The following is a 10,350-nucleotide window of genomic DNA, read 5'->3' on the forward strand; positions in this document are numbered from 1 at the left end:
AAAATGCTAAAAAAAATTAAAAATTAAAAAACATTGGGAGAAGCACATAAACCCTAAAAAAGCTTAAATCTTCATCTTCCCATAAATTAATAATAATATAGTATACACTTCTCTAACTAGGTCTGTTGTCACACAATCTAATAGAAAGTTTGTTTTTTTTTATTTTCTTCTTCTGATTATGTTTAATTGAATATTCTCTGTTGCCCTTTCTGTGAATCTCCTGTTCTCTGTCTCTGATAAAAATCTTTGATAGAAGAACAAAACTGAGACAGAGAGACCGGAAATGGCAATGGTTGTTCCAAAACAAGGGCTTGTGGTGGTTATGGAGAAGGACTCTGTTTCTTCAGCTTCATCTGATTCTCATCTTCGTCTCCAACCTCAGTTTCCTGACTTTACTATTCCTGTTAAAGTGAGTTCCTTTTGTTCCTTCTTCTTTCTGGTCCCAGTCTCTATGCTTCGTGTTTATGAGAGAATATTTGAATTTGTGTTGCCCTGAGTAGTTTTGATTATCTGTATTATGTTGTGGTAATTGGTTTTATGTGGTTTGGATTTGCAAATCTCTGTTTTGAACCATGATTGGATGATTTTATGGAACCATACCATTGTGTGTGTGTATTTTGTTGATTCAGGATTTCTTCAAGTCTAGGGAAGCCCGTGAGTTTCTTAGTGGGGCTTTAGCTGGAGCTATGACAAAAGCTGTTCTTGCTCCACTTGAGACTATAAGGTCTGTATAGTCCCTTCCCTTGTTATAATCTCCTTTAATGTTGTTATCAACTTTTTTATCTGACTGCACTTTTGTGCTGTGTGAAATCTGGCAGGACAAGAATGATTGTTGGTGTCGGATCAAGAAGCATTCCAGGCAGTTTTATTGAAGTCGTACAGAAGCAAGGGTGGCAAGGTCTTTGGGCTGGCAACGAAATTAATATGATACGAATCATTCCAACTCAAGCTATTGAGTTGGGGACGTTTGAGTGGGTAAAACGTGCAATGACATCAGCACAAGTGAAGCTGAAGAAGATTGAGGAAGCAAAGATTGAAATCGGTGATTTTAGTTGGAGTCCTTCCATATCGTGGATCTCTCCTGTTGCTGTGGCTGGTGCATCTGCTGGTATTGCCAGTACACTTGTTTGCCATCCTCTCGAAGTCCTCAAGGTAATTTTACTAGTCGATCACATTCTGTTGTATAACGCAGAATTGAAAGCCTTTTCTTTGTTGTTGTAGTCGAATGATACTGATTTTTCTCTGATCCTTACCAGGATAGATTGACTGTGAGCCCTGATATTTATCCAAGCCTAACCCTTGCAATTCCGAGGATCTTTAGAGACGATGGAATCCGTGGATTTTACGCTGGCTTAGGACCAACACTGGTCGGGATGCTTCCATACAGCACATGTTATTACTTCATGTATGACACAATGAAGACTTCTTACTGCAAATCCAAGAACAAAAAGGCTTTGAACCGTCCTGAGATGCTTCTTCTTGGAGCTTTAGCTGGTAACTAAATAATCAAAAACTTCTTTTTACAGTATCTTCTGTCACAAATCATGTTTTAAGACTCATCGAGTTGTGAATGGGGTCAGGTTTAACGGCGAGCACTTTAAGCTTCCCGTTGGAAGTGGCGCGGAAGCGGTTGATGGTGGGAGCGCTGAAGGGGGAATGTCCACCGAACATGGTCGCAGCAATTGCAGAAGTAGTGAAGAACGAAGGAGTGAGGGGACTCTACAGAGGATGGGGAGCAAGTTGTTTAAAAGTCATGCCGTCTTCAGGCATCACTTGGGTCTTCTATGAAGCCTGGAAAGACATTTTGCTTGCTGCCAACACCAAACCACTACTATAATGACGAAATTGGAACTTAAATTACCATTGTTACTTAAAGCTAAGCCTCTCATCGCATTTCAAAGTTATGATTTAGGGAATGTGGTGACTTGGCTTTTACCCCATGAGATGTTTTTTTTTGGCAGTTGAGAGTGTTTTAACTCCCATGAGAAGTAAGAAGCTGAGTTTTTTGTTGTTGTTGTTGAGGCCTTTTCTGTGTGTTCTACTCGGTCAAAAGAAAAGAATGAAGAAGAGAGCAAATCAATTTTAACCACAAATCATGTTCACATCATATACATAATTGTTATACCATCACACTTTCATTCATAGATACAAGCATATCCGTCTAAAGTTGAACATTGTCCAAATCGGCAACCCAAAAGAAAATCTCCTGCCTAACCTTCTGTTCCTTCTTCTGAGACTTCACTCTCTGTAACAAACATATCAGAAAGTTCAAAACTCTCTACCACATACTCCATAGTGACTGCTCAAGTTTTAGTTTTAGAGAAAGATACCTTCACCAAACAGTTGTTCGAAACGGGCTACTATGTGTTTCCCGTATGTGTATTTCCGCAAACTCTGGAGATGAATTTTCATTCTCTGCACCAAAATCTCCCTTTGCTGATCTTTACTGATCTCTAAGACTTTCTGGACCACGTAATTTGCAAACTGATCCTTCATCATCGCCTGCAGAAGACAAAAAGAGTGTAAAATAAGTTCAATGTATGGTTTCAGAGAGCTTTCTTTAGGATTGTGTTCTTACCAGCAAGTGATTGTCTTCCTCGGATTTGCCCATTATCTCTTCAATGAGTAACTCTCTCTCGTTACTATCAGCGTGTTCCAGACACTTCTCCACAACGTTAGATGCGTATTTGTGCTGACTCATCTGAACAACATTCCCTGTCAACTTCTCAATGATTTGGCTCCTTTCATCGGGCTTACCTCTCTCCAGGACATGCTACAAGCAAAAACATAAGCCAAAGCACAAGATAAGGACCAAACGAATTCAAGAAAATGCCAGGAGAGACATAGGATCTGAAATTAACCAACCAAACCTGAGTGACATAATTCCCATACTGATCATGAGCAAGAGCAAACGTAGATTCCAGTATTTCATCGATTATACAATGAGTCTCCTCATCATCTGAGCAATGCTCCAAGATTCTCTATAATAAAGCAGACAGAAAAAAAAGAAAAGAATATGAATATTTCAATTTCAAGTTCAAACCACAAGAGGAGACAAGGCTCGCCCTTTTTCATTTACCTGGATAACTCGGCATCCATAAGGATGAGTAGAAAGAGTAGCGACTTGACCACGGAAAGCAGCAATTACGAATCCAATCCTACCCGCAGGCATACTCTCAATACACTTTTGGATAACATGATTACCGTTTTGATCTCTAACACACTTCATCACATTCCCATCGAGCTCACGAATTAGTTCTGTCTTTTGGTCAACATCTATCACTTCAAGGGCCTATATATATCACAAGGGGCAAACAAGCACTTAGAAAGTTACTACCATTTACTTTAATATACTGACATTGATATAAGGACACTAATATTAATAAAATTACCTTTTGTATCACACGACATCCATACATTTGCAAGCTTAGAGAAACCATCTGACCAGCAAGTTGCTTCACAAGTTCTTCTCTCTGTGCCGGAGTTCCATGTTCTATGAACTGATCCAAAAATTACTACTTAGCAACAAACTTATGGACAAAAAAATCTTCTCAACTTGGAAAAAAGAAGAAGAAAAAGTTACTCACTTTTTGGATAACATAATTTCCAAAAACATCAGTCATCAATTTTGAAGCTTGTGGCAGAAGCTCACTATAAACAGATGCCTTTTCCTCATCGGAGCAGTGCTCCAGCTTCTGTTGAATAAAACGGCTGCCATGCTGATCGACGCTGAAGTAAAGAAATGAGTAATAGTATAAGATTACGAAGACATATCTTGATGCTTTCAAAACACTGATTCATAATTAAAGAAAATGATAGATATCGGAGCAGAAACACTGCCTGAATTCAACAACACGCCCTGCAATATCAGACAGCTCGAGTTTTCGAGCATTTGGAGACTTGAGTTCATCAAGAAAAGAATGTCTTTTGTGATCATCAACGATGCTGTTGGCTCCTCCTCCTCTGTTCCCTTGCCATCCACCAGGGTAGATCCCAGTGTTTCTACTTGGCCCTTGTTGATGATACCTTGTTTCACTTCGTCTTCCAAAGTGGCTCATCATTCCACCAACTGGCGAGGACGGCATCACTGGACTAGCAAGAGGTGATCCTGGATACTGCGGCATGACTCTTACACCAGGCGGCACTGCAAAATAGTTTCCCATGTGCCGCGGACTTTGCAACCCATAACTCGGACTCAAAGGACTGTTGAGAGGTTCATGATTTGCCATATAACCAGCAGCTTGTAGGTCTTTCTGCCCAAAAGAATCATTGCTGGTCTGAAATGAAGGAGCATACGCATCCACTGGAGCCTGTTGAAAATATTGCAATTGATAAGGGTCCACGAGAGAGGGAACGTTTTGTCCAGTCGATGATACTCCAGGTAGAAGCCGAGCGTTGTTGTATCCCGAAGAAGCCGATGAGATATCATATGGCATAGGAACTGTTGCTTCATGAGATGCGTATCCACTCATATACTGAGGGACAACACCAGAACCAGGAGGGTAACCGTTATAAATATATTGCGGGAGGTACATACCCGAGGACTGAAAGTTTTGATGGTAAAATGGGTTCAGAGATGTCATATATGCTGCTGTAGATGAATACATAGCAGGCGGTGCTAAACCGTGAGGAGATTGGAAAGTTGAATGTACCTCGCCAGTTGCAATCTTCGGTAAGCTCTGCATCATGTCCTGTGTACCGCCCATCCTTGGATAGGTCATTTGTTGTGGCGAACTAGGTTGAACCTGGTACGAGGACTGTATGTATTGCAAAGGCATTCCCCTTCCCTGAGGTTGTTGATTGTCTTGAATCCTCATCATCATTCTAGAAGCAGCGGAGGATGGAGGAGAAGCACCAAAAACAGATGCATTTAATCTCTCTTTCTGTGCATTAGCAGAAGAACTCTGTGAGCCCAAATCAGCAGAAAAGGGATCTTCACTAGTGATAGCATCCATGGAGAGAGAATCTGTCTCCCTCAGCAGATTAACAGAACTTATATCAGACTCCAGTAATCTTCTTGTGGTTTCTGAAGATGTATCAGAGGAAATGGCGTGGATGTCTTGTGCAATTGGACGATTACCTGCCGAATGAGGCCGCTTGAACACAGAAGAAAGTGTAAGTGGGAAATCTTCCTTCATGTAAAATGGACTTAAGCACAGAGAAAAGATCAAAATGCTAATATTTTACTAGTAAGTGATAGAATAAAGAACCATGTACCTGAATCATATCAGCTAAGCTCTTACGATGACCAGCCAGAGAAGCATAAGCTTGTTGTTCAGCCGATGATGCCTCATCCTCAGGCTCCTCTCTATGGGTTGAAAGAGCAGTTCTAGAAGAATGCAAGGAGGATCTTAACCCCATATTATCCCAGGAGGTTGTTGGACTCTGACTATTATCACCAACCCCACCCAAATGACGCAACAAGTGCTGATTCTCCCGTGAGATCAACGGAGGAGGGAGTCTTGGATTCAAGTTGACGTTGGACAAATAGTAAGCTACATATGCAGGGTCGCTACGTATCTCTTCTTCTGAGTCATAATTCTCAATAGCCCTACTTAAAACTTCAGAGCTACTAGCTTCCTGTTGTTTCAAGAGATGCCTAAGAGCTGCAAAGGAACCTTCCATGCTAGGCGGCGCACTTCCGCTCCTATTAGGGAATTTCCCGGTATTATTATCACCACTATCCAACCTATTTCTTTTCATAAGGAATCCTAAATCTTCAACCGCCATATCAAGTGAACCAAAGATCCTACTATCCCTAGAAGCCTGCCAATTTTTCACATGATCACCCTCAACCATTCTCATAGCGCTCTGAGTCGTCATACTTGTCTATATAATCAAGTTACCATACATATATCATACAAGATAGTTTCACAACACCTGACACAAAGAAACCATAAAACAAAGAAGTAAGCCAACACTTCAAAAGTAAATTAAACAAAACCATAGTCCAAAAGAGAACAAAAGCTAAGAACTTTAACACATGGTCCCCAATTTCATTAATTACAACAACATCACAAACAAGTAATCAGTCACATATGAATGAAATCTACACATCAACGATCGATATTTCGGACAAGATTTTCCCATTTCCTGAACTAAAAAAAAATCAGTCAACCCACTCAATCAGTAAAACCAACAACAGAATCATCAAAAGATTCCATCTTTTTATAAAAAAAAAAACACACACGAAACCGTTGAACTCACTTATCAACCTCGTTACAAACAAAAAATCATATCCAGAAGCTAGAATCAGGGATCAAAATTAAACAAAAGACTTTAACTTTATCTCTTTTTTTTTTCTTTTTAATATTCATAAAACTAGTTCCTTGCATGACTTGTCGAAGAAAAAAAAGGTAGATACAGAGAAGAATAGGTGAAAGGAGGAAGAGTTAAGTACCTGATGGTGATATTCAAGCTTCCATGAAAGTGCTTTTTCTGGATCCGTTTTTTCTCAAAGAGCTCGAAATAAGAGAGAAGAGACCCAGAGAAAAAGAGAGATAGAGAGATTAAAAACTAAACCCTTTGAAAAGTTTGCTTCTCAAGGGGCTTCGTCGAGTCACCAAGTCAAGAAGACTAATCTACAAATGTCTTTTCTTTTTTTTTGTTTCTCGGCAATTATTGGGATGTTTTTAGTTTTTAATTTAATACCCAAAGTTTGATTTTTTTACGATATCGCCATATTTAACAAACAAAACATTACAATATTCAGAAATCACGAAGAGGTCGTCGTCTCTGTGCAAATGACTAAAATACACTTGGCTGCGGTGGTTGTGAAGGAAGCCCTATTTGGTCTATTTGGGTTTTGCGCTCCAAATTGGTGACTAGGTTTGCCACGTGTTGATACTTCTAGTTGAAAGAGATACGTTCACGTGGCTCTCTGTCTCTGTTGCCTGTTTTACTACCACCACCAAAAAAAACACACTTTTACACTTGAGATCTTTTTTTTTTGTTTTTAGTTTCTTCTTCTTTTTGGATGCGCTTACGCACACCTGCACAAATTATTTTGAAGATCATGTTAGATTGTATATTAGAAGATACAATTGTTTGTTTAAAACACCCAAAACACTATTCATCAGTTAATTTACATATATTAGTTCTTAGAATTTTTGATATATATGAAGTGTGGGAAAGAAAGAAAGAAAAAGTCCTTTAAATGACAAATCAAAGACTTTGTCCAAAAACAATGAAAGTGATTTGTGAAAGAATAAGACTTTTCCATCACCATCATCCTCTCATCATGGAATTAGCTTCCCATCACCAAGACAACATTGGATTCTTTCATATGTGCTAAATCCAAACTACAACAATGAAAATGGTCCCTTAATAGTGAATCTATTACTAAACCTAGTGTGTTCTTCTTAGATTGGACCCTTATTTGCAAATATAATGACGCAAATGTAACTAACACACAATTTTTTCTTTGATATTTTACTGCAATTAAAAAAAAAAAGAGAAAACCCCTTGAACCGGATCGTACTGATTGGATAAAAAGGGAACAGTTGAATTTGAAATCATTGTGTGTTCATCATTTATTATCAATAAGGGAAAAGAATTGGAGATGGGTGTCTTTGAAGCTTCCCAGCTGAAAAGTTGAGCTTCTTCATCTTTTCTTCACACCATAGAAGATGCTCTTTACTGATCTTCGACATCCTTAAAACCCGTGCTGCGAGTTTGATGTCAATGGCTGCAAACAAGAGTTGAACACCTTCCCATGTTTGAGGCCATGATTTCTTTTTCAACCCTTTTGTCTTCTTTGTAAGCTCCTTCGCTTTCACCCTCTTCTGCAAAAGTTTTTTTTCTTCTCTTATCAGACACCAAAGAAGCATTGCATAGTTTTCTTCTACATATACACATTTATGTATAGAGAAACTGTACCTTATCGATGGATGACTGAACCAGTTGTAATGGGGTTGTCGAATTCATATTGTTACCAAACAAGTGAATACCACCATTTGGTTTCTTCTTATCCATTTTCAAGAAAACGTTGAAAGTAAGGATCGAGCTCTCGATGATTTGGATGAGATCATCAGCAAGGACCATGAAGCCTGTATCTTTCTCCATCTCCTTTTTATCTGACCCTGAGATGTTTTGAACATAACCAACTTAAAGTGTTACTACTACTTCACATAAGGTTTTAAGACGCAATGTGGGAGCTGAGGAAGTCTCACCTTGAATCTTAGGAGCTTGAAGTAGCTTAGGCATTGCATTTCTGGCACGCGCATAAAGCTCAGATCTTGATCCTTGTTCAAATGGTTCATTCTCTATATACCTCTGCAACAAGACCAGGAATTGCTGAAACTGTTGAGCAGTATGGTTGTAGCAAGTCGGGGGCTCGGGTTGGCATGAGATTAAGTGGCTCAGCTGCGTGTATTGACAGTGAAGTGCCTCCCATGTGAGGCAGAGTTGAGCAACATAGGCCGTCTCTAGATCTTGGTAAGGGTCAATCTCTGTCTGCTGCAAATACTCGGTATCTTCCTCTGGCACATCCAACTTTTTGAGAGAAAGACATCGAAAAGGTGAAGACAGCTTCTTAGATGCAGATCTTGGCGATGGAGTTGAAGGACTTGGAGCAATTCCAATGCCTGAGGAGTAAGGAGAGTAAAGAAAGAGTAACCAACAAATCCATGGAGAGCAAAAAGCTATTAACTTCACAAAGTTATTCCACAATCCTTGCTTATATATCCACAAGATGATTCAAGTGTTAAGAGATCAGTCCAATCTTAGCTCAACCACAGAGATTTCACAGGAATGCAACCATTGACAAAGTCAGTAAAAAAAAACAGATCAAAGGCAAGAAGCTTTTACCAGTTTCCTTAAGCTGCTGAGAGCTAACACGATCAAAGAAGAGCATACGCTCACAATACTTATCATAGACAGCATCAAAACCTCCCCACCATTGAAGTCCTTCAGCGACCACATCTCTCCACTCACTTGAACACTTGTCTTCTCCCACATCATCTTCGTCTAGGTACGATTCCTCTTCTTCTTCTTCTTCCTCTTCAGGTATCAACACCATAAAACTGTTCCTCCTTAACTCCTTGATCCTTCTCTTAACCTCATTGGTAATGAAATCATCGTCGTCGTCTTCGATCTCATCAGCTTTAGCCGAATCTGTCACACCAGCAGCGTCAGTGTTGTCACTCCTTGCCTGCTCTTGCTGAGCCAAAATCTTCTCTTCTTTCTCCTTTTCAAGGTTTGGTTTCCGAGACTTTCGAAATTTTCGAACTTTCAAGAAATCCATCTCTTCAAACACACTAGGAGAGAGTGAGCGTCTCTTGCTAAAATCTTTAGATCTAACTTGAGATTTCTTTGTGCATGAAAAAAATGCGTTTCTCTAAGGCCAAAACGGACTCAATCAGAGAATCAACCAACCCACAAAATGAGGAAAATGCATGAATCTTTATTAGTAAGATCTCAGAGTATCATCATGACCAAACAAACCCTAGAGAGAAGCAAGAAGATGAACAATGCATAAAGAATCACACTTGAAATTCACACAAAGATCAGAGTAGTAGCACAAGCAACAAAAGTCTGAAACTTGAGATTCGATTTATCTCTCTAGCTAAGAACTAAAAACACTAGCAAGCATTCCCATTCCCATTCGCTGTTAATTAAAAAAATCAACACTCCACTGAACCACACTACACTGAGAAGAAGAAACCAAAACAAGATTCAAAATTGAAGTAAAGAAAGAGAGAGAAAAAAACCCAAAAAGCAAAAAAAAAAAAAATCGAAAGGTGAGAAATGAAAACGAAAGACAAAGACAGGTGGGAGATTAAAGAAAGAATGAGAGAAATGTTTGTAAGTGTAACCACCACTTGCAAGAAGAGAGATAGATGGAGAAAGCTATAATGTCTTTTACTACTCTACTCACGATATAAAGGCAGGACAGAGAGAGAGAGAGCACAATATAAATGTGAGAGGTACTAATTGATATCTCTCTCCCTAAACACAGATCTCATTAATAAATCCAATAATTTAAACTTGTGATTTCAAATTCCAAAAAAGAACTAGAAAAATTTCTTCCTTTGTTTTTAATTTAAAGAAAAAAAAAACACCTTTTTCCTCAAAATTTTCGTTTTCTAATTCCAGTCAAAACCCTCACAAAGGGGTTTAGAGTCAATTGACTTATTTGTTTCCGCTATAGGGTCGTCGAAACTGTCTTTTGCTTTTTGGGTTTTTTTTTACTTTACTTTATATATTACTGAACTGATTAGGGTGGAAAAAGGAAACAAAGACTTTGGTGTACTAGTAGATATGAGACTTGATATGAGAAGGAGGAGCTAGGTGAGGGAGAGAGAGAGATCTATGAAGAAGCAAAAACAAGAGAAAAAAAAAAAAAAAAAT

The 10,350-nt window shown here is 39.0% G+C and overlaps 3 protein-coding genes across 5 annotated transcripts; 1 reads left to right on the forward strand and 2 right to left on the reverse strand.

The window, feature by feature from the left end:
* On the forward strand, positions 33-2,013 carry LOC104785196 (probable mitochondrial adenine nucleotide transporter BTL1). 2 transcript variants are annotated; one of them, XM_010510372.2, is made up of 6 exons: positions 33-120; positions 254-409; positions 630-724; positions 819-1,152; positions 1,257-1,494; positions 1,581-1,837. In XM_010510372.2, the coding sequence occupies exons 2-6, from the start codon at positions 284-286 to the stop codon at positions 1,835-1,837; spliced, it is 1,050 nt and encodes a 349-aa protein (XP_010508674.1). In that variant the 5' UTR covers positions 33-120; positions 254-283. The 2 variants fall into 2 exon arrangements, with proteins under 2 accessions (XP_010508674.1, XP_010508666.1); XM_010510364.2 differs by lacking the exon at positions 33-120 and having other exon boundaries at positions 284-409; positions 1,581-2,013.
* LOC109124455 (pumilio homolog 5-like) lies at positions 2,066-6,660 on the reverse strand. Of its 2 annotated transcripts, XM_010510393.1 has the most exons (11): positions 6,401-6,660; positions 5,218-5,880; positions 4,653-5,096; positions 3,841-4,544; positions 3,588-3,729; positions 3,393-3,500; positions 3,080-3,292; positions 2,871-2,981; positions 2,579-2,773; positions 2,331-2,502; positions 2,066-2,245 (listed from the first exon to the last, which is right to left on the reverse strand). In XM_010510393.1, exons 2-11 carry the CDS (start codon positions 5,821-5,823, stop codon positions 2,211-2,213), a joined length of 2,730 nt encoding a protein of 909 aa, XP_010508695.1. In that variant the 5' UTR covers positions 5,824-5,880; positions 6,401-6,660; the 3' UTR covers positions 2,066-2,210. The 2 variants fall into 2 exon arrangements, with proteins under 2 accessions (XP_010508695.1, XP_010508687.1); XM_010510385.1 differs by having other exon boundaries at positions 3,841-5,096.
* On the reverse strand, positions 7,450-9,996 carry LOC104785224. The gene is made up of 4 exons (XM_010510404.2): positions 8,809-9,996; positions 8,172-8,585; positions 7,879-8,081; positions 7,450-7,784 (listed from the first exon to the last, which is right to left on the reverse strand). The coding sequence occupies exons 1-4, from the start codon at positions 9,242-9,244 to the stop codon at positions 7,539-7,541; spliced, it is 1,299 nt and encodes a 432-aa protein (XP_010508706.1). The 5' UTR covers positions 9,245-9,996; the 3' UTR covers positions 7,450-7,538.

This window comes from Camelina sativa, chromosome 1 (assembly GCF_000633955.1).
Source record: "Camelina sativa cultivar DH55 chromosome 1, Cs, whole genome shotgun sequence".
Classification (NCBI taxonomy): Eukaryota; Viridiplantae; Streptophyta; class Magnoliopsida; order Brassicales; family Brassicaceae; genus Camelina; species Camelina sativa.

Coding starts and splice junctions, on each gene's coding strand:
- LOC104785196 (XM_010510372.2), top strand. CDS start 284: ATGGCAATGGTTGTTCCAAAACAAGGGCTTGTGGTGGTTATGGAGAAG. Junction 725..818: donor GCTCCACTTGAGACTATAAG/GTCTGTATAGTC, acceptor GAAATCTGGCAG/GACAAGAATGATTGTTGGTG. Junction 1,495..1,580: donor TCTTCTTGGAGCTTTAGCTG/GTAACTAAATAA, acceptor GAATGGGGTCAG/GTTTAACGGCGAGCACTTTA.
- LOC109124455 (XM_010510385.1), bottom strand. CDS start 5,823: ATGACGACTCAGAGCGCTATGAGAATGGTTGAGGGTGATCATGTGAAA. Junction 3,730..3,840: donor GGGCGTGTTGTTGAATTCAG/GCAGTGTTTCTG, acceptor TCTTTACTTCAG/CGTCGATCAGCATGGCAGCC. Junction 3,293..3,392: donor GATGTCGTGTGATACAAAAG/GTAATTTTATTA, acceptor TGATATATATAG/GCCCTTGAAGTGATAGATGT.
- LOC104785224 (XM_010510404.2), bottom strand. CDS start 9,244: ATGGATTTCTTGAAAGTTCGAAAATTTCGAAAGTCTCGGAAACCAAAC. Junction 8,586..8,808: donor TCAGCAGCTTAAGGAAACTG/GTAAAAGCTTCT, acceptor CTTACTCCTCAG/GCATTGGAATTGCTCCAAGT. Junction 7,785..7,878: donor TTCAGTCATCCATCGATAAG/GTACAGTTTCTC, acceptor AAACTTTTGCAG/AAGAGGGTGAAAGCGAAGGA.